At 45.0% G+C, this 23,350-nt stretch overlaps 1 protein-coding gene across 1 annotated transcript; it reads left to right on the top strand.

Moving 5' to 3' along the window:
• Positions 1-4,616: 4,616 nt before the first annotated feature.
• On the top strand, positions 4,617-22,770 carry CNR2 (cannabinoid receptor 2). The gene is made up of 2 exons (XM_073317788.1): positions 4,617-4,749; positions 21,610-22,770. The coding sequence occupies exon 2, from the start codon at positions 21,676-21,678 to the stop codon at positions 22,768-22,770; it is 1,095 nt and encodes a 364-aa protein (XP_073173889.1). The 5' UTR covers positions 4,617-4,749; positions 21,610-21,675.
• The last annotated feature ends 580 nt before the right edge of the window (positions 22,771-23,350 follow it).

Below are 23,350 nucleotides of genomic sequence, written 5' to 3'. Positions count from 1 at the left end.
TAACTAATTTCTGGCACTGTGTTCCAAACATTACTTCTGATAGAGAATCATATGCATCCGATGAAGTGGGCTGTAGCTCATGAAAGCTTATGCTCTAATGAATTGGTTAGTCTCTAAGGTGCCACAAGTCCTCCTTTTCTTTTTGCGGATACAGACTAACACGGCTGCTACTCTGAAACCTGTCAATATGCGTATGTTGTGCCTGATGCAGCTGCTCTTGAATATCTCAGTGTAAACATTCCAAAAAGATGAGACACAAACAGGTATGTTCCAAGAACTTGAAGCTGTTTATTAAAGGTTTTTTTTTTTTTTCAAATAACTAATACGAGCCTGGCAGGGTTCCTATACTCCCTACATAAGTGATCTGAATTAAATCAATAAGTACTGGAACTTGAGTAGCATTATCTGTGCAGTTATATTCCTCCCTGACACTACTCAAAGCATGGTTATATGCTCAGAAGTAACGCTAAAAATGGCTTGCCAGTTCATTGTGTCTCAGCAGCATGCAAATACAATTTGGTCACTGTACAAGAGACGATAAAGTTTTTTTCTACGTCCCCGCTCCGTGAACTCAGCCTAAAATTACACTGGCTTCTTTCTGGGTCTTGTAATATTGCCAGTAACAATATTTTGCCCTCAGTTATACCCGTGCAGCTCCTAAATCTTCACATTCAGTCCTCAGTCACATCTGTGCAACCTTATTGTCCGTCTAGTAATAATACAAATCAAGGGAAGAGAAAGATTATATTTAATATACATGCAGAATTATTTCTGTTTTTTCCCCAAAGTTTTCCAAGAGGCACTAGTGGCTCTTTAGATCACCATATACAGCATATGCATTTATGGAGGTTATATTTCTGGCTCCCAGGCCCTCTGTATTGGTAGTGAAGGAATTTGTATCCTTTTGTTCCATTAATTTATGACTGAAAGGGAAGGTAGAAATCCATCAGTTTAAAGGGACAGAGTCAGGTTCAAATTTTTAGGCTTGGTTAAAAATAACTTAACAAGACCTAATATTTATAGAATACTCTTATTTCAGCTGAGATATATTTTTGTTTGGTAGGATGTAAGCTGTGACAGGGCAAGGCCAGACAACTATACAAAAGTAGTGGGAGATAGATATATTAGCTCCAGGCTAAACAAATCCCTGGTACCATGTTAAGTGAAATAGCAGCTGATCCAGGTCAATTAAGACACCTGAGGCCAATTAAGAACTTTCCAGAAGGCAGGGAGAATACTAGGTTGATTGGGACACCTGAAGCCAATCAGGGGCTGGCTGAAACAAGTTAAAAGCCTTCCAGTCAGTCAGGTGGGTGTGCATGTCAGGAGCTGTGGGAGGAAGTTGCGCTGTTGGAGAGGCTGAGTAGTACACACCATATCAGGCACAAGGAAGGAGGCCCTGAGGTAAGGGTGAAGTGGAGCTTGAGGAAGTGAGGGCTGCTGTGGGGGAAGTAGCCCAGGGAATTGTACATGTCATGTTTCTAAAAGGTCAGCTACCATAGCTGATACTATTAGGGTTCCTGGGCTGGAGCCCGGAGTAGAGGGTGGGCCTGGGCTCCCCCCCCCCCGTCTTTGCCCCCTGATTAATCACTGAGACTGGGAGACAACAGAGACTGTGCAAAGAAGGATAACTTCTCCTCACCTCCCTTGCTGGCTTATGATGAAAATGGCTCAGTAGACTGTGACCCTTGCCTCTAGAGAGAGAAGGGTTATGTGGAAGGTCACAGTGAGCCTCTGAGGCTAGCGAAATCCGCCAGGAAACGCGGCACCCATGGAGGCAAGGACAGAGCTTTGTCACAAAGCATTCACTTGTCCTGTTTGCAACCCAAACATTAAAACTAGAAACCTTTTGCTGGAAAGGGGTACTGAGCAAAAACAAAAATGAAACTGACTAATCTATTTCCATTTGAAATGTAAAAAAGGAAAATCAAGAGCATAAATGGTAAAAAGTGCACTGTTTTGCACCATATTTAACTTTTAATCACCTATAGTTTTATTAGTTACAAATCATATGTAATAACTAAAAACATGACTAATTTGACTATGACCCTTTAAGATGTTTTTTGTTTAAAACCCGTAATACCTTTGATGTGAAAAGGAAATTTGGCGTACAGGCAGGACAAAATTTAGGGAAAGAGCTAGGGATTTGTTGCTGAAAACTTTTTACAAGAGCCAGGATAAGATATTTAACTCTGAAAAGGGACTGTTGTACACACCCAGCATATTTATTTTCTATATACACCTGGCACAAATAAGCAAAGGTGCCATTGTTATGAGTTTCAGGGTAAAGAATGGATTTTCAACAGGAGTTCACCTTCTCACAGAAGATGCACACTAGAGTAAGCAAGCTGTGTGGTTTGTGAAAGGGAACTGGCCCCGCCATTAGGAGACCTGAGTACTATTCCTGGCTCTCCTACAGTGTGGCCTTGAGTGAGTCACTTCATCTCTCTGTACCTGTTTCCTGTCCCACCTTTTGCCTGGCTTGTCTATTTCAATTTTAAGCTCTTTGCTTCTTAATATGTGTTTGTACCTGGCCTAGCACAATGCGGCCCTGCTCTCGATTGGGGCCGCTAGGTTCTACTATAGTACAAACAAATAATAATAGACCTTCATTGGCCATTGAAAGCTTTTCACATCCATCATGTTAATTCCTCATATACTTCCTTGAGAACAAATATAGTTTGAAAAAAACCTTGCCCCAGCAGGGTCTAAGGATTAAAGGTTTTTATTTCATATCTTTTTCTAACATGAGAAAGAAAGAGGAAACAGATCAAAGAGGAGTCACTATATTCCCACATTTTATCTTCTCCTCAGTCTCTCTGTTTTTTCTTACCCTGGTTTAAAGCTTGCCTGTTTTGTGCTCCTTCTTTTACAGTATTGCTGAACAGAATCCAAAATAGAGGCTGAAATATTTATAGAGTAAGCCCTTCCCACAGAGGCAGAGCAGAGCTAGAGGCCCTATATATACACAGCTCTGATATATCTACTTTACATTAGCATCTACTTCAGGAGGAGAGATAGCAACGGGGGGAAAGGTCCAGAGTGTTTGTACAGAGCTAGTTAACTTTATATACACCCTTTGTTTTGTTTTAATTCTTCACTTGTATTTGTACTGAGTAATCATGTTTTATAATAGAACTGCAAAATACTGTGCATTGCATAAAAAAATGTGGAATAGAAAATAGTAAATGAAATCTTGCACTTTGGTTAAACTGCACAGGGTGGGAGTATTTGATAAAGAAAAAAAGCCAAAGGTTGCTTTTATATTATGAATTTTAACTCCATAATTCTTTCAGAATGATGTCTATATGGTTTCACAAATTGCTTCCTACAATGGTGTATTAAAGCCTGAATTAGTACCCTTATTTGGGACTGTTTCTAGAGTTAAGAGCTGTTCAACATAAGAGTGGTAAAATAGGGTCCTTAGCCATTTAAACATTTAGTTTTTGGTAATAAAAATGGTTGTGTGGATGATGTGTTTATAATATCTTACTTCTACACATACCTTTCATCCCAGAGTGCTTAGGAATCATTGTATCCACCACTGAAAGGCAGCCACCTCTGGGGTGGAACTTAGCGGCTGTTTAGCCTCATACAGCAATTATTATATCATTTTATTTATGTTACAGTAGAGGCCAAAATGTGTATGTCTCCTCAATACATAATCTCCATCAAGTGTGCCTCCATGCCGTGCTGGGGCATTGAGGTCAGTGCTTACCCAGCAGGAATAGTGCCATCAGCTGAATTACACAAGACTCCCTGCAGTACAGTTTCCTCTAGCAACACTCTGGGGTCCTGAGGTCAGTGCTAATTTGGTGGGTGGAGTGTCCTCTGCCGGATCACACAGACTTCTGGCTACATCACCAAAGGGTTCACTAGAAGACCTTAATTCAATCACAGAGACAGCTCCATGCTGTTCAGTTGAGACGGTCTGATATCAGAAGTTCATGCCTTACTCGCATTTTTTTGACAAGCTTGGATGAGTTGCATAATTTAAACTCCTCCAGTCTGGTGCAGTGTCTTCCGATCTTCTTTCAGTGCCATGGTTGCCCTTATGTATAAATGAACTATTTTGTTCATTTCACTTCTGCTGGGCTACAAGCGGACAGAAAAAGCAGAACCTGCTCTTTTGTGGGAACATCAACATTAATAATTAATTTCAACTGTTTGGCTCGGGGGTGAGGATTTTCCAACACAAGCCTGTTGACAGACATGCTGGCTGATGCTGATGCCAAGGGGAAGTTCATACAGCCTCAGGTTTTAAATCCAGAACAGAAGGGAGTAAAAAGAATAAGATGATACAATCATGGTCCTCCCCCCAACCCTAAAAATCAGGCAAATGAAGCCTGAATGTTTCTTCCCTATGAGACTCTTTACACTTGGAGAAGACTGAGAAGAAAACCCTTGGTAAGCAAATTGACTCCCTGCATCTGAGACAGGTTTTAAACATCCATCACTACAGTTCTTCTAATGACCAGAAAGGCAGAGCACAAAACCCAGAGAGGAAGTGGGGAGGGAAGGAAAAACTTATTACATATTTTCCACCAAGAGAACATAAAGAAGAGTGAGAGATTGGGGAAGGGACTAACACAAACTTCTACCCAGGGGAAGAATAAGCAGAACCAGAGCGGAAGTCAGAATAGAGGAGAAAGCAGCATTCACCAGTGCACAGCTGTACAAGATACACTGACAGTTGGAAGGATGGGAAGTCCCAAAAGCATCTCCCGCCTGACACCCAAGCAAAACCATGTGAGTAGATTTCATTCACTGTCCCCAAGGTATATATTTCATGCAAAGTTCTTTTTTTCCCCTTCTTCCCACAATAAAGCATGCCACGCCTTAAAATTCAGCGGTGTTGATACACACACAAGGTCTGGAAGAATTTTGCTGAGGGTTCGGAGAGGTGCATTATCATTTTGGGAGGGGGCAGAATTCACCTTTGATTGTTTGATGGGCTCCTTGTCCTGTATTATTTCAGACACACTGCAATGCAAAGTAACGCTTGGCGTGGGAGAACTGATGTTTATAGGGAATGTTTTCTTCATGAGAGCATTAAAGGTAGATCTTCAAACTGCCAGAATCTACATTGGCTTGTTTTCCTCTTGTTTTATGAATAATTACTTTAGAAACCTCAGAGTTGTTGCCAAATATTATCTATCCAGTTAGAAGCACTGAGTATGGTATCTGTTTGTATAGCTCTCTCTGAAGTTCAAAAGTCCTACACAAAGGCTAAGGCTTACTATACTTCAGTACTTGTAGATTGTTGTGTAATAACAGAAGCATTACTTTGCGACGCTTTATCACTGTATTTCATCTGCAAATGCTGTTCTTATACCGGCACATATTTTGCATGAGAGAATTGTTTTTTAAAATACCATTCAATACTGAATTTCTGCCATTTTCTTAACGTCAAGGACTTCAGAAACAACAGGCCTGTCTTTGAGAGGATCATTTAGACAAGCCCGGATGATTAGCTAATATCCAGAAAAATGCCAAAACATTTCCTAGATGGAAACTATAAATCATATTAAAATTAAAATATATACAAAGCCAAAGGTGTTTTAATATTTAAAACAGCCAGAGGGAGACGAGTTAGTGCATTGGTGGTGGTGATGATTATGTATCACACAAACTCTTTTAATTGTTTTTATTAACTGTTGAGCATTAAAAAGTGTGTTACTTTATTAAACATCTCAAAGCTCTGAAAAGGGTTTATGATAACCTATCTGAATGAAGAATATTACATCTTCATGGTGCTTTCTGAACATTGATCACAGCAGCATTAATGTAATGTTACTCTAATTAACTGTGATATTGATTAATTTGTATGAATTGCATAGTGTCTCAATAAGCAGAGAAACTATTACAAGTGAGAAGAGAAACCTATGCTACTCTGAGCAATGCAGCATAAGTTTGATAGCTGAAATGAATCACAGGGGCCATATTCTCCTTTAGATTAAACATCCACTGAAGTCAATGGAATTACCCACTGGTGTAAGTGGGATCAGAATCAAACTTAAAAATATGACGGTCTTGTTGCCATATGCTAGCAGTCTTCACAGTCTGTAATACTGAGCCATAAACCCATGAAACTGTCAGATACTTTTCCCGTTACTGGTAACCAAGCTGTATGTACAATTGGGTGGAAATTCTTTTCCTCACTCTGTCTTCGGAACTGCCATAGAATAGTGTCTGTTGCTTTCTCCTGTCTAGTTTTCAATGTCTCAAGAGATGGGGGCTTCCAGCATTTCCATTTGGCAAGATAATCCACAGTGGTTTGAGCACTGGCCTACTAAACCCAGGGTTGTGAGTTCAATCCTTGAGGGGGCCATTTAGGGATCTGGGGCAAAAATTGGGGATTGCTTTGAGTAGGGGGTTGGAGTAGATGACCTCCTGAGGTCCCTTCCAACCCCAATATTCTATGATTATGCCTGCAGTGCCTTGTTTTACACATGCCCAGGGGGGTTTCTGTTTGTTTTTCGCTGGCTCAGCAGAGGCACGGCAGCACCTTTCTGCTCTCCTTTGAAAATGGGGCGAGATTCCAAGGAGACTACCTGAGAAGTAAGATATTATTCAATGTGAGTAAAGGCAGCAAAACTGGGCCCTACATTTTTACTGTGATAGGATGAGACCTTATGAAAATCCCAGCTATAAATACTAGCGCTGAGTAACAGAGATGTCTTATGCTCAAATAAATTGGTTAGTCTCTATGGTGCCACAAGTCCTCCTTTTCTTTTTTTGAGTAACAGAGAGAGGCTTGTCACTTAGGGCATGTCTACACTGCAATTGGAGGTGTGATTGCGGCACCTGTGCCTGAGTACCAGTGACAGCGAAGCAGCAGCAGCATGGGCTATAAAAGCCGGGATGCTGGGTCCTTATTCCGGTAGCTAGCCCTTGCTGAAGTCCATGTTGCTGCAACTTCACTGCTGTTGGTACTTGCACTATCTGGATTAAAACTAGTTTGGGTATGTCTACGTGTGCTGCAATCACATCTCCCACTGCAGTGCAGACAACCCTCAGTCAGCGTGTGCCTATGAACTGGTTGTTTTTCATCCTTATTCATAGATATTTAGGTCAGAAGGGACCATTATGATCATCTGGTCTGACCTCCTGCACAACGCAGGCCACAGAATTTCACCCACCACTCCTGCAAAAAACCTCTCGCCTGTGTCTGAGCTATTGAAGTCCTCAAATCGTGGTTTAAAGACTTCAAGGAGCAGAGAATTCTCCAGCAAGTGACCCGTGCCCCATGCTACAGAGGAAGGCGAAAAACCTCCAGGGCCTCTTCCAATCTGCCCTGGAGGAAAATTCCTTCCCGACCCCAAATATGGCGATCAGCTGAACCCTGAGCATGTGGGCAAGATTCACCACCCAGATACTACAGAAAATTCTTTCCTGGGTAACTCAGATCCCACCCCATCTAATATCCCATCACAGGCCATTGGGCCTATTTACCATGAATATTTAATCACCAAAACCATGTTATCCCATCATACCATCTGTTCCATAAACTTATCGAGTTTAATCTTAAAGTCAGATAGATCTTTTTTTACTGTCGGATAGGGGACCATTTGGGGCATTCTACTTGTGTTATTGCCCCTGATGTTTCTACTCCTGTGCCCTGGAAGCTGATGCTTCCTCATTCTCTGCTGTTGGTGCCAGTAGCCACTGTCAGGCGGCAAGAAGAAGGACACACTCTAGGTATGTGTATGTCCAAACAATGTCAAACAGCCCAGTTGCCAAGAAAGATGGACCGGGGCGCAGGAGGGGAATCTGGTCCTAGGATATTCTCTTTGATTTTGGAGTCCTGTAGTAAATACACAAAATTAAACTGATCTAGGCTTGGAGCAAGATGCAGCCCTTTCTATCACGGACTTGAGAGAGGGGATGAGAATCGGGGGGAATTCAGTGAAAACGGAGAAGTGAGATCTTCCTTATGCTATGCAACAGAAGTGGGATAAGAGCTGCATGTCTGATGTTGGGGGGTGGGGGCTAGAGGGAGATTTTGTCTCACACCTCGGGGAAATTATTCAAAGAACTGTTCATTCTTAAGCTCGCTCCCAATCATGCTAAGGGCAGTGAGGTGGTGGTGGTGATAATAAGTTTTTTAGTGCTATCACAATGCTTAGAGGCCCATCCCATAGTGGTAGGCACTGTCCAAACATGGGTGTATTTTCTGATTGCACAAGTTAAAGCTATATTCCCATGTAAAAAAAACTTTGTTAATTTAGGGACAGATTTTCAAGCACTCAGAACCCAATGTGCTGAACTCTTCTGTATATCTAGGCACTTGTTTAGGTGCCTAAATGGAACCTGAGCTTTTCTGTAAATCCGGCACTCAGGGTCTGACGTCAATAGGAAAACTCCAAATGACTTCAGCGGAGGGGAACGGAGGCTTTAGGCAGCTTAATCCACAAGCTTCAACTGTAAAAAGCAAGGGGATAGCCAACGAGGTAATTCAACACCCTGCTGTACGCTGCCTCCATCAGCTCCTCTTCCGTATATCAACTACCTCCTTCCCAGCACCCATAGCACAGAGATAATGTCTCAACAATATGGTTGGGAAGATCAGTGTGTGCTGGACTGCATTAGACAGATTCCCCGCCTCCCCATCCCCCGCTAAAAACATGCTGCAGTTTGACACTTTACCGAAATAAACATTTTATAATAGCACTTTGCCCTTCTAGTGCCGTAACACTGACTAACTCAGGGCATGTTAGTGCCACCGCCTCTCTGTGATTTCGGTGGCAATATCTCCATTCTACCGAAAAGGAAAATGAGTCACAGGCAAGCGTACAGCAAATGACTTGCCCAGACTCAGAGAGCGAGTAATATAACCCATAGCTTTTGACGCATTGCACCGTTTCGTCAACCGCACAACCATCTTTCATCTTGTTAATAAAAATCTGATTTTCCAGAAAGCTCCCATTGTTCTGTAGGCTCCTCACAAAATAAGTAGTGAAACTCTCATCCTATTAGAAGTCATTTTTTAGTTGATTTAAAAACATTTGGGGTCTGGTGCCTGTATTGTGAGTCCATCACAAAGGTCCTGCGGCCTTAATTTTGCTTTTCTGATACGCAGTACGACTTCCATTCTCTGGCTGATGTGGGAGGAGCACTGAAAATGTTCAGATCACCGACGTTTCAGATAAGGAAGGGAATTTTCAGTCGAATGCATAGATGTCAAAGGTGGTAACCGTGATTTGGGTAATGTTGGGTTTTGGCCGCAGAGGTTTGGATAATCAAGGCTGTGCTGTATTTGTGGGAAGAAGCTGTTCCTTTTCTAGAAACCCAAGTGGAATAAGAGGAGTTAGGAGGTTGCTGCTAATCTTCCTGCCTCCACTGAGCTCTCAGACATGCCCCAATTTATCTAGTGGCATGACTTCGCTCTCTCTAGAGAAGAGCAGGTTGTCAGGTTCAATATCAGCATGCAGTAGTTAATGTTGCTCTGCTGCATGTGGCATGTTTCCAAGAACAGCTGCCGTAAACAAGAAGGGGGCAATCAGAGCATAAATTCCTTGGCACAATGGGATGCTTGCTGCATAAATGAGATCCAGTTTTTCTACCAAAAGTCCAGGAGTTCTTGGGACCAGAGTGACTAGGCCTGGCAGTGAAATTCAGCCTAGGGTTTGGCTTGCACCCAGGACATTTCTAAGGTGTTCAAATCAAGGCTTTTGATTTGAGCCCATCTCTAGACATAAATGTGTTCTCACCTAGTGTACATGTGTCACTTCATTCAAGTGAGCGGCTTCTGGAAAACCTCAAGGTGGAATGTTAAAGATAACACCAATTCTGTATGCTGGAGGGTGTTTCCCAAATATAAATATTGGACCTAACCTTGTTGCCGCTGATGTCAAGTGGCAAAACTCTCACTGACTTCAGTGGGGGCAGGAGTGAGCCCGTTAAACAGATTTTATTGGTCACCAGAGCATATATTGAGAGTTGGTCTGGTGACTAATCTCCGGAGATGTAGGCAGCCACCTCTCAAATTGCCTTATGCCCTATAACCCTGCCATAAGCAGCGTCATTAAGAGCAGCAGAATCACAGTTCTTACTCCAACACAAGGCTCTGGGATCCAACCATACTTTAGCTTGTGTGGATTCGAGGTGCCGGAGGAATCAGTGTTGCCAAACAATATTAAGGCATTGATCGTTATAGCTGCATTGGAGGCTGAGAGAGTCTCCCTAAGAGGATGTGAGTGAGACTCCTCCTACACAGATGATTAAGCAATTGCTTAAGGGAGCCAGCCACAGAGATATTAATGGGGGGGAAATTATTTATAGAACAGAAACTTCTAGGGGGGAAAAATCACCCACATTCGCTGACTGGCTCCTTCCTTGTGTATGGATTGCCTTTTCCTTTTATCATAGGCCTCCGACTGCTTTCCATGTCAGATTGAAATTTCTCACCCTTACCTGTAACACCCAGCACAGCTTTTCCTACCTAGGTTCTAGTCCCAGCTCTGCCATTTCCCCATCTAACATGTGGATTTTTCCACCTGTGTAAAGTGCTTTGAGATCCACGGGTGAAAAACTGTATTTTGGTAATAATAAATAATATTTAACATAAGTACATCTCCTCTGTAATTGACCACTTCCCCCAGGATCTGCCAAGTCATTTCCCTTTGCCTGTTCCAGGGGTGGCCAAACTTACCGACCCTGCAAGCCATAGACAACAATCTTCCGAAGTTTGAGAGCCAGGGCGCACCTGCCGGGGCTTCAACTGAGTGAGAGGTGCCTGCTGGGGCTCGGGGCTTCCGACCTGCTCCTGCTGACATCCTGAGACCTGGCAGGCGCACCCCTTGGGGCTGAAGCCCCAAGAATCCCTCCCTGCTGGGGAGAAGTCAGAGGTGACGTGTGGTGTCATCTGTCCTGCCAATTTTTGCCAGGGTTTGAAGGCCCCGTTTGGTCACATGGTGCCACTGGGCCCCCCTCCCCGCATGGCCGCTGCTGAAGCTGGCCAGCTGGGAGCTGCGGCCCTGGGGAGGTGCAGAAGCAAACAGCTGGGAGCTGCAGGGAGAGATGCTGCTTTTGCTGCTGCCTCTCATTGTGGAGCAAAAGCAGCGCCCCTTCCCTGCAGCTCCCAGGTGTTTGCCACTGCTTCTCCAGGCGGGGCTAACACCGGGGAGCGGTAGGGAGGGGCCGCTGAGGATAAGAGCGGGGGTGTGACTCAAGCTGTTGGGGGGAGCAAACCTTTAAATTGTGCCCCCCCAGCTCCCAGCAGGTACCTGTCGTCTCTGGCAGAAGCCCCTTGCCCCATCACCCCACCGCAGGGCGGAAGCCTCGAGCTCCCCGCTACTCCCAGTCTGGTAGGCGGAGAATGGCGGGGGAGTGGGGGGCTCTGTGAGCCGCACTGTAACTGTAAAATAGCCACATGATGTGGCTCACAAGCCGCAGTTTGGCCACTCCTGGGCTATTCCCTATTCTCCTGCTTCCCACAGCGTCCCTGTGCCTTTTCACACACCGCTGAACCCTTGCTGTGTCTGTGCACCTTCCAGGAGACCTGCCCACCACCTGTGGCACTGTTTCAGCAGCGACTGCGCTGACAGAAACCTGGGATCCAAAGAAGACCGTTGAGCGATTATCTTGCTCTTTTTGAAAGGGCCTCAGTCCCGCTTTTTCAACTGGCAAAGTCTGATTTCCTTCAAAGCCACCTGTCCCTGAAGATTCCTTTTGCTGCCAATAAAAGGAGACAGGTTCGTCCTGAGGAATGAACGTTATGTACCCCTTTCTGGCGATTGTGCAAAACGTTCTGCATGGGCTGATTTGTGATAAGGGTTAGCTGCTGTATTCAGAACGTTGGAAGATAACACTTCGGCCCCTGTTCCTTCCGCAACTGACCCACTTACTTAACTTGATGCACGGGAACATTCCTGTTGACGTGCTTAAAGCAGAACATGTGCATGGGGTCAGGGCCTACGCTTTCACGTGCATCGGTCTGTCTGTCGTCACAGTGCTCAGTGGCACCGATGCTTTCCCCAAGATTTTACTGGGCCCGTGTGATACAACAGTTTCCTCTACCTGTATTTCAGGAACAGGTTCCTTTCTAGTTCTGCGTGGGAGCTGGGGAAATTTCATGCAGCTCAAAGCTCCAAGGGTGATATGTTAAGGCTAACTTGGCACCCAAGCCTGCTGCCTTGGACCTCATTGTGAGTTTTGCCTTTGATCTCAATAAGAGTAGGATCAAGCCCCAGTGTTTGTAGAGTAAATATCTCTGGACATGCGCTGAGGCAGGGAAGTAAGTAATGGCCCTCAGCTGTAGGAACCTCCGCTAGGCAGGATCAGCACTTATCTGTTTTACCTCAGGCCATTCACTCTTTATTAAAGCTACTGTTCTCCTTTCGCTCCAGCTCACCTCCTCTATTTCTTACCAGCTTCTTGGGGTTATTTTATAGCAGGGATAGTCCTGAAACATGGAGTTCAGATCTGGGCCCAACTTCCCGAGACTATGGAGGGTGTTCGGATTTGGGGGCTTTGTTCTGGGTCCATCTCCGAGTTGTAACGTTAGCTAATCCCAAAACATCACAGACTTTATTCTTCTTGTCCTGCTTCTGTGACTATTTGGAGCCAAGTCCTGAGTTCCTGACTCAGGTTCCATGTGCAGGATGAAATCCACCTCCCTGTAGAGATGGCCTTAGAAACCACCTGAGTCCCATATAAGCCCTATTGGACTGTTGCATAGGCCTTGTGCTGGTTTTCACCCTTAGTCCTTTCTCAAGCAAAACTCCCATTGTTCTCATGGAGACCCCAGAATGGCAAGGACCCTCTAACCCTCTAACCATGCCTGGGCCCCACCCGCCCTGACCGGCCCTCCACCATGCAGGGATGTGCAAGGAGGTCCCACAAAGATGGGCTCTGTCCCAGGCAGCAGGAACATGCTGGTTCTGCTGTGTCAGGAGCCCTCTGTTGAGCCCATGGTATTTACGGGCTTCAGATACTCACAGACATTGATTATGCCTCTTGAACAAATCTCTCTGTCCACTGTATTATCTTCTTGTGCGTCTGACCGTCCGGTGTCCCTCCCTCCACACTCTGTGTTTAGCCAACATATTCCTATTTGGCTGTTTTACTCTTTCTTTATACTTTGGTCTATCCAGCCCCCTAATCACCTGGGTTACTCTTCTCAGCCACAGCCCTTCTGCACCTCTGCACTTGACAGCTCTATGCCATGGGCCTTATTCAATATCCCTTGAAGTCAAAAGATTGTTCTTTTAATAGACATTGGATCAGGCCCAATATAAAACTGAGCTGGATGGACAATGACACCTACTAGCACGGGGTATGTCCTGCAACCAAAGCAATTGCAGTGTTTAGTGTGACAGGGGAGGCAGGGGTGAAAGTAACAAGGGGAATCATCTGGGGATGGAAACTACAAATCACCCGTCAGTGCTAAAGTCTTTGTGTGGAAAAGTCTTCGAGACCTTTTCCGTCGCTTTCCCTCCTGTCCCCCATTTGCTAGCTATGGCTGCTGTAGTCATCTAACTGAAAGGTCACTGAGGGAGACCGCATGGCCATCAGGCACAAATACCTGAAACCTCCAGCAGTTCATCAATCCACAGCAAATACTGCTCAGGTCCTCTTCCACCCCCCTCACTTTCCCCCACCAGCCCTGTTTGTTTCTGTGGTATTTTGCTAGTTGTTGCAATAACTGCTTGTCTCTTCTGTGGCTTACTCTCTTTGGACATTTCCTCTTTTCAAAGAATATTGCAGGTGTTTAGGGCCTGGGGATTTTTAACCTCGCGTGAGAAAGATGCAGCCAGTGCTTTCAACTTGAAAACATTTTCCACTAACAGCTGAAACTCCAATGTTCAGGGCTGGGATTCAGGATGGCCAATGCGCTGGGGTTCAGGGCTGCAGCCATCGATGGGGTGCTATAGTGATGGTGATTATTGCCATCTGGAGGCCTGTCCACCAGGATCTAGAGCGAAACCCACCATCTCGCTGTACTTAGACTGACAGACACATGGATCTGATGGTTTGTGCCTATGCATAATAGATAACGGCTTTTGGTCACTACCAACATGGATTGGATGTGGTGACCTTGAAGTGAAAGGCTCCATCTCCCTCTGAAAAACCTCAGAAACCTCCATCTCCTAAACCCCTTCCAGCTGCTGTTGGATAATCCCTCAAGCAAGCTGGAGAATGCTCTTTCCATGGGCAATTAACAGTTTTTCTTCCTCTCAGAGGATTTGGTCACAGCCAGCCAGGACAGTGGCTTTGTAGGCTAGGTTATCACAGTGTCAATTCTGACCTTAAAGTCTCTGAGTATTTCTTTTGATTGTCTTCCTGGAGATGTGATCACTGAGCAGAGATGGGGATAACAGATCACCAAGTGATAGAAGCGGCTGTTTGAAAGTGTGAAGGGATTTTACTCTCTCTCTTTCTCTCTCTCGGAAACAAGCCACCTAGGAGAAGAAAGGAAAGTCCCTAAGGCCTAGAGTCTCAAATGAAGAAGTGGATTTGCTCAGGATTTCCTGTTTTTGAGAGCGTGCATCTTGTGCTAGAAACATTAGCCACCCCTTGGGCTGGTTAATAAAGTGCAGACATGATCCAGCATTTTGGTGTGGCCCATTATAAAGAATCATAGAAGTGCAGCACTGGAAAACATCTGATTCCAATCTCCCCCAAAGTTTAAGGCTGCCCAGATCTTGGTTTTGGGGGCCAGATCCTGTAAATGGGCATCATCCCATTAATCTCGATGGAGCAACCCTGATTAACCACAGCTGGGGATTGGGCCCATCTCTAGTTCCCGTGTCCCTTTTGCAGCTGCAGATATGAGAAGCCTCCTGTGGGGTTTTGGTGCTTCGCTCCTCCCCTGCATTGTAGCCTCTTTGTCCCTAATAGATGCATGCACAGCAGATTTACCTGTCTACAACATTTATCCAGAGACATTTTCAAATGGTCCTGTCTCTGTTACGGCCCTTTAAAATGCCCCCTGCAGCTCCAGGCAGAAATTTAAAATTCTCTCTCAGCTACCCACAGCCAGCTCCAGGGGTTCTGAGGTCTCCCCAGGAAACAGATTTTAAAGCCTGTTCGATAGTGACATCAAACTACTTTCTGCCCACAGGTTCCTAATGTGTCAGCTACATCATGCATGAGAGCGAGGGTGGTGCCAGATGAAATGGCTTCCTGTCTCTTACCACATTAAATTCATGCATTACCATTGACCTATATTGCCTTTGTCCCCTTTGCATCTCGTCTCTCCTTTCCCCTTCTCCCTGTAATAGTTTGATCCCGTATGTTGGCCTGGTTATTGGGATATTTTCTGAATGACTGTCATGGTTTAACTGGCTAGATGTATGTCTGTAAAGACAGGTGAGAGGACAGCCACCTCTCAACAAACACTTAGCAGCTGTTAAGGGACAATGCCTGAACTATTATCTTTGATTCTGCCTTTGTCTCCAGTCAGCCTCTTGGAAAAGGCCCAGGAATGCAGGAGAACAAAGAACCATAGAGAGGGTTTAGAGAGGGACACTCTCTGAGAGGGAGGAAGGGTCACTGGGAGAAACCAGAGGGAAGAGACTCATAAAAGAGCCTGCTGGGGGTATCTGCAGAAGCTAGGCCTTCCTAGGTCATCATCAGGGGATAGCAGGACTCTAGACATGCATGTAGCCTGTCTGTTGTTTTAAAATGCTATTTATTTTCTATTCCTTTATTCCAGCTGCTAAAGAAATCATACTGTGATTTTAAGAAGGGTATGTGGTCCCTGTACACCACAGGTCACAGGCTCCTGAAGGGAAGAACTGCAGGATCTGTACTCAGATCTGCAGAGTAAGCACAGTTGATCCACAGAGTGCTGCGTCCCAGGGCCGGGTTTTAGAGTGGGAGAATCATGGAGTTCCACCCCGAGCAGCAGTGGCATAAAGCCCCTGCAATCCAGGCAATAGCACTTCCCGAGACAGCAAGAATTCTGTTGCTTGTCCCTAGAAATAGACAGAGAGAAAGCCAAAATGACCCGCGCGCCCCGCCTGGTGCAATGGCAATTGGGATGCATACCCACCCTGCCTGGCGTGATGGTGTGACAGCACTGGTATGGGCACAGGAATGAAGCTTTCTGCGGGGCCACCACAGGACAGGATAGCTCAGCGGTTTGAGCACTGGCCAGCTAAACCCAGGGTTGTGAGTTCAATCCTTGAGGGGGCCATGTGGGGATCTGGGGCAAAAATTAGGGATTGGTCCTGCTTTGAGCAGGGGCTTGGACTAGATGACCTCCTGAGGTCCCTTCCAACTCTGATATTCTATGATTCTATGACAAACACCACCTCTGGCCCCGAGATAGGTGTAGGCACCAGGTTGAATAGCTCAGGAGATGCACTCAGAGAGACCAAAGGGGGAGCGAGGTGCAGTGAGTCCTGCAACTGTGACACCCCCTAGCTCCCTGCCTTCCTCCCAACTCTTTCCTTTCTCTTTCACCCTCAGCTTCCCACCTTCATTCACGCTGCCCCGAGAACTGGAACCATCTCCCTCGCTCTGTCTATCAAGCATCCTCAGCTGCTTCCTTCAAATCTATCCATAATCCCCTTTTCCCACCTCCTCCTCCTCATGCTGGAGGAAACAGGACAATTAAACCCCAATCATGAGGAGCTGGTGAGAAATCCAGCTGTTTGCTTCATAAGCGGGAAAGAACTCCTCAAAGGATCTCCATGGGTTCTGGGAGTGGGAGGGACTGGGGAGCTGCAGGCTCCAGATATGACTGAACTCATATGCTTTATTTCTAGGAAATACCTCCACCCAGCAAAGGAGGAGTGTTGGCAGTTTCCTTGTAACTTTGTCTGCCGCACACAAGAGACTTTCATCCTGGGAGTGCTGTCTGTCTCTCAACTCACACACATACACACACACACGCGTGTGTGCGCACACTTGGCGAACTCCCTTCCCCAGACTCCTGAACTGGTTTTCAAAGAGTAAATTCAGTGCTGGTGTAAAAAGCTGGATTGACAACCCTGCAGACCGAAGTCCTGGATTCCCAAAGCAAGGTCCAGCATGGACTGTGGCATAGTGAGCTTTCCCCATACCTGTAAGATCTGGGACAGAATCAGAATATCTGCTGCTAGAGATGATGAGGGTGTTCCAGCCCCTTAGCTTCCTGCAGGCATCTGCTGATCTCAGACACGCCGGCTCTGTAACTGGAAAGCTCAGTGCATCAGTACTCCATTAAATCTCTCAATAAACACTGTCCTAAACCCTATCCTGCTCAGAAGTGGTGCTGTTGAGACTCACTGCGCCCCAGCCCTGTGCTGTAACCGATCCCCATGGGTTCAGGAATCTAGAGATTCACCATCTGCCTGTGCTGATCACATTTCGGGATCGGGGCCATTGTGTGTATTGCATCCAGCTGTGGAAAGTTATGGTTCTTTCTCTGTTTTATGACCAATATACTTGGCTGGTTTAGATGTTAAAATGTGTTTAAGGGTTTTGATTTGTGTGGCATTCTAATGGCCAAGGATGAAATCAACTGAACAGAAAATCTGAAGTGTCTATAATTCATCTTCAGCACGAGGGATTGAAGGGAAAGAAATACAATTTCAGTATGGCTGAGATTTACAAAACCATAATAGATAAAATAAACTGTCTCTCTTTCATAAGCACGCTGAGATCTACTGATGAAAAGTGCTAGATAAGAGCTAGGTATTAATAATCATCATAATGGAAATGTCCTTAATGAAGATTAAATATTTCAATCTGTGCCTTGTTTTCCCAAAATAGCTGGATTGAGTCCCAGGAACTGGAATGGCACTTTCTAATCTTCTGTCAGGAATACTAAAAATGGGCTACTTTAGGAAGAAATGTAAATCCCAGGTCCTAATCACTTGTTGTTATTAAAGATCTCAGAGAACTTGTGAAAAGATGCTGTGTGCTCTTGGGGTATAACCATATTCCAATTCAGGTAATTGTTCATAGATTCCAAGGCCAGACGGGACCACTGTGACCATCAGTCTGATCTCCTGGATAACCCAGGCCAGAAAATGTCCCCAAAATGATTACTAGAGCACCTCTTCTAAAACGAAATCCAATCTTAATTTAAAAATTGGCAGTGATGGAAAATTCACCACAACCCTTGGTAAATAGTTCCAATAGTTATTTACCCTCACTGTCAAAAATGTACACATTATTTTGGTCTGCATGTGTCTAGCTTCAACTTCCAGCCATGCGATCATGTTAGACCTTTCTCTGCTAGATTGAAAATACCATTATTAAATATTTGTTCCCCGTGTAAGTACTTATAGACTGTGATCAAGTAACCCCTTAATCTTCTTTTTGTTAAGCTAAATACATTGAGCTCCTTGAGTCTATCACTATAAGGCAGGTTTTCTAACCCTTTAATCATTCTCGTGGCTCTTCTCTGAACCCTCTCCAATTTATCAACATCCTTCTTGAATTGAGGGCACCAGATCTGGACACAGGATTCCAGCAGCTGTTGCACCACTACCAAATACAGAAGTAAAATAACTCTCCACTCCTCCTGGAGATTCTTCTGGTTATGCATCCAAAGATCACATTAGCTCTTTTGGTCAAAGCATCACACTGGGAGCTCATATTCAGTGGATTATCCATCATGACCCACACATCTTTTCAGAGTCACTGCTTCTCAAAATAGAGCCCCATTATATAAGCAGGGTCTGCATTCTTTGTTCCTAGACGTATACATTTAACTGTATTAAACCACACATTGCTTGCTTGACCCAGAGTACCAAGTGATCCAGTTTGTTCTAATTCAGTAACCTGGCCTCTTCATTTATTTACCATTTCCCCACGTTTTGTGTTATCTGCAAATTGATCAGTGATAAGTATATGTTTTCTTCCAGGTTGCTGATAAAAATGAATAGTGTAGAGCCAAGAACAAATCCCACTGGGACTCCACTGGAAACACACCCAGCTGATGAGTCCCCATTTACAATGACATTTTGAGACCAATAAGTTAGCCACTTTTTAATCCATGTGATGTGTGCCATGTTAATTTTATGACAGGTTTTGGAGTGGTAGCTATGTTAGTCTGTATCAGCAAAAACAACAAGGAGTCCTTGTGGCATCTTAGAGACTAACAAATTTATTTGGGCATAAGCTTTTGTGGGCTATAACCCACTTCATCAGATGCCTGGAGTGGAAAATACAGTAGGCAGGTATAAATACACAGCACATACATACCTGCCTACTATATTTTCCACTCCAGGCATCTGATGAAGTGGGTTCCAGCCCATGAAAGCTTATGCCCAAAATAAATTTGTTAGTCTCTAGGGTGCCACAAGGACTCCTCATTGTTTTGTTAATTTTATATCATTCTAGTTTTTAATCAAAATGTGTCGAGGTACCGAGCCAAATGCCTTACAAAAGTCTAAGTATATTACATCAACGCTATTACCTTTATCAACCAAACTTGTCATCTAATTCAAAAATATCAGGTTAATTGGACTGGATCTGTTTTCCAGATTGATCTGCATTAATTAAATGATCCTCCTTTAATTCTTTATTAATTGAGCCCTGTATCAGTGTACAATCTACCCCCCTAAATTCCCCTTGCAGTTTCACTTAGGGCTTGTCTACACTGGCACTTTACAGCACCGCAACTTTCTCTCTCCAGGGTGTAAAAAAACACTCCCTGGAGCGCTGCAAGTTTCAGCCCTGTAAAGTGTCAGTGTAGACAGCATTGGTAGCTACTCCCCTCGTGGAGACGGGTTTTTTAGAGCACTGGGAAAGCTCTCTCCCAGCGCTATGCCACGACTATACCAGCCATGTTAAAGGAGAGCCACAGCCGCTCTTTAAAGTTCCCAGTGAAGACGTGCCCTTAGATAAATTCTTCTTCCCTACCTGTCCTAAGCTGCTGTGCAGTGCTGCTAAATAGCTGCAACATTCCACCCCTGCAGTGTCTGCATTCCAGTGGTGGAAGAAGTGAACCTTGTGAGCACCTGACACAGAACTTGCACAGGATTTCTATCTAGACTGTGGAACTCACGGCCACAAGAGAGAAGAATGACCACAGATCTAACCACTTTCAGAACCAAGGGGCCTGATCCAAAACCCACTGAAGTCAATAGAAAGTCATTACTTCAATGGCTTTGGATCAGGCCCTAAATGCAAAATTCATGGCTTTGACTTACCTGTCCCTCAATAAATTCTTCACCCACACTCGCTCACACTACACAACTAACACGCAAAATAACCCGTTCACCAACTCTGCTATTTTTCCTACAACCTGGGAAGTAAGAAAGAGCATTGGTTTCTATTTTTAGATACTTGGGAAGTACTCAGATATTAGGGTGATGAAGCAATATAAGTCTCACAATAGTTGATGTTTTTTATAAAGCACAGCTCCTGGAGTTATGTTATTACATGACAATACCAGCTGTTGTATTTTTTTTAAGTAATTTTTCAGCCCTCATGATCGTACAGAAAAGCTTCAAAACGTGACCTGAGTGCAACCCTAGAGGCTCAAAAACCAGAAGGCAAATCCAAAGAACTGCAAACTTATTTTTACAAATTTCATGATTTTTGAATGCCTGGAACTGGCAATACTCTGTATTTCACACCATATAGCCTACAGCAGTGGTTCTTAACCAGGGCTACATGTATCCCTGGGGGTATGCAGAGGTCTTCCAGGGGGTATGTCAACTCATCTAGATCAGAGTGTCTCAACCTGGGGGTTGTGACCTCAGGGGGGCTGCGGGATGGATTTAGGGGGGGTTGCAAGTGCAGTGCTGGCATTAGGGGGTGGCAAGCAGGGCAACTGCCTGGGGCCCCATGCCACAGGGGGCCCTGCAAAGCTGAAGCTAAGCTTCAGTCCTGGGCAGCAGGGCTCAGGCTTCAGGGGTACAGTAGTCTGGAAAAGTTGAGAACCACTGGCCTACAGTATAATATGTACAGTGACCTGCCAAATAAGAAGCTTTGTTATTACTGCCCCCTCGTGGTGACTACAATGGAATCCAGGGCATTTCTGCTGAGACTAACAGCAAAGATATTTTAGTGGCAAGAAGAAAAGGAGTACTTGTGGCACCTTAGAGACTAACCAATTTATTTGAGCATAAGCTTTCGTGAGCTACAGCTCACTTCATCGGATGCATCCGATGAAGTGAGCTCTAGCTCACAAAAGCTAATGCTCAGATAAATTGGTTAATCTCTAAGGTGCCACAAGTACTCCTTTTCTTTTTGCGAATACAGACTAACACGGCTGTTACTCTGAAACCTGTTATTAGTGCCAAGAGCAGACTGAAATCACCTACTCTTTTCACAGAGACCATCAGAGGGTAACAGCTCTGGATCTCTAGTGACTTGGGATCAAATCTGGCTCATTCTAATCTCATGGGTCGTCCCAGTAAAGTCAGTGGAACTACTCACCTTAGTAAGAGCAGCAGGATTTGAACTGACAGCTTAGATATGCCATCCCCTATGTCTGCCCCACTGCCACTACCCTTGCCCATCCAGTGTTACACAACTCTTTGGACAGAGAACCTAGAAATATTTCTCCCTGGTCTCTTTTCTCCTTTGTATGGTCTCAAATCCTTTGCATTGGGGGTGGGGGGTATTCTCTGACTGTTTCGTGTCCCTTTAGCTGTGTCTGTTGTTCTTTGTGCTGAGTACAAATGTAAGTTTTTCTCCTCTACATCTTTTTTTCAGAGCAGCATCTGAAGGCTCACCAAGGAAACCCCAGCTCTTTGGAAAGCTTTTTGAGCCTGGATAATCATGATGGGGAGATGTCAGGTGGATGAAACTGCAAAAGTGTCCAGTTGCGGCATGAATACCATGCCCATGGAATGTTACATGGTCCTTAATAGCTTCGCTCAGAAAACAAGCATAGCTGTACTGTGCTCCATTTGTGGGATTCTGTGCATTTTGGAAAACTCTTTGGTGTTGTATCTGATATTTGCTTCCCCTAAGATCAGGAAAAAGCCTTCCTACCTCTTCATCAGCAGCCTGGCCCTAGCAGATGTCCTGGCCAGCATTGTATTTGTCTGCAGCTTTCTTGATTTCCATGTCTTCAACAGAACTGACTCCTCTAAAGAGATCTTCTTGCTGAAGCTCGGAGGGGTCAACACGTCCTTCACAGCGTCCTTGGGCAGCTTGCTGCTGATGGCATTTGACCGCTATGTCTGTATCTATCGGCCATCGGAATACAAGGTCATCGTGACGAGGAAAAGGGCTGTGGTGGCTATGGCTGTGATGTGGATAGCTACCATAATCACTGCCTTCCTGCCTCTAATGGGGTGGAACTGCTGCAGGCTAAACTCAGCCTGCTCTGAGCTGTTTCCCTTTGTTGATAGCAAGTATCTGTCAAGCTGGATCTGCCTGGTAATGATTCTGCTGGTGTGTATAGTGTACACCTACGTCCGGGTGTTGTGGAAGGCTCATAAGCACACAGTGTACATGGAGAAACGCCAAAGCCAGGCTGGGAAGCGGAATGCAAAGATGAGGATGGACGTCACGCTCGCCAAAACATTAGTGATGGTCCTGGCAGTTGTCATGACATGCTGGTCCCCAGTGCTGGCTCTCATGATGTACAGCCTCTTCGTCAGCCTGAATGATCACATCAGAAAGGTGTTCGCCTTCTGCAGCACCCTCTGCCTGGTGAACTCCATGGTGAATCCCATTGTGTACGCCCTCCGAAGCAGGGAGCTGCGCTCCTCTTTGAGGAAAACCAGCTCGCGGTTCAGAAAGAAGGTGATCGCCTCAGAGAGCTCCCCGACCCCAGAAGCAGACAGCACTCTGAAATCCTTACCGATAGAAACCATCTGTGGTGACATTGTGTACAACACACACATGAATCTGCTGAAAGCCTGAGCTTTGACACAGGAAACATATGACAGATTTTGGATTGTTTCTTTGAAAAGGAAGAAAATCTAAAGCTGCTTTTCTCTGTAGCTCCTGGGAGGATTCATGACTGAATGCCTTGCCTGGGAAATGAAGTCATTTGGCTGTAATGGTATTATGAAACATTTGCAGACCGCACCCTCCTTGTGCCTGGGACTTTACTTAGTGAGTAAAAGACATGGGCCCAGATTTGTAGTGGTATTTAGGCACCTAATTCCCATTTATTTCCAAGGGAATTGGCTGCCTAAGTACCTTTAAAAATCTGGGCTGATGGTTCCTACCTTCTAAAGATCAGATAAACCCAACCAAAGGAAGACTGGACCAACTCTACCATACGAATCCTACAACGATAGCATAGCAGGCATTCATAGATATTACAGTGATGGGTGCGCTACAAACACCATGGATGGATGGATAAACAACAGAAGCAGTCCCCGCTATTTTAGGGCAACCCTCCCAGTTTATCAGACTTAGTCCACAACTGTGTCAACCAGTGATCTCCTTGACCCACTTATCTTGTAGTCAATGACCTCTTTCCTCCCTACTCTAA

This window comes from Lepidochelys kempii, chromosome 19, assembly GCF_965140265.1.
Source record: "Lepidochelys kempii isolate rLepKem1 chromosome 19, rLepKem1.hap2, whole genome shotgun sequence".
Classification (NCBI taxonomy): domain Eukaryota; kingdom Metazoa; phylum Chordata; order Testudines; family Cheloniidae; genus Lepidochelys; species Lepidochelys kempii.
This window is presented reverse-complemented; position numbering and strand designations above follow the sequence as displayed.

What these genes read in the sequence shown, in the direction of transcription:
- CNR2 (XM_073317788.1), top strand. Translation starts at nt 21,676, where the DNA reads ATGATGGGGAGATGTCAGGTGGATGAAACTGCAAAAGTGTCCAGTTGC.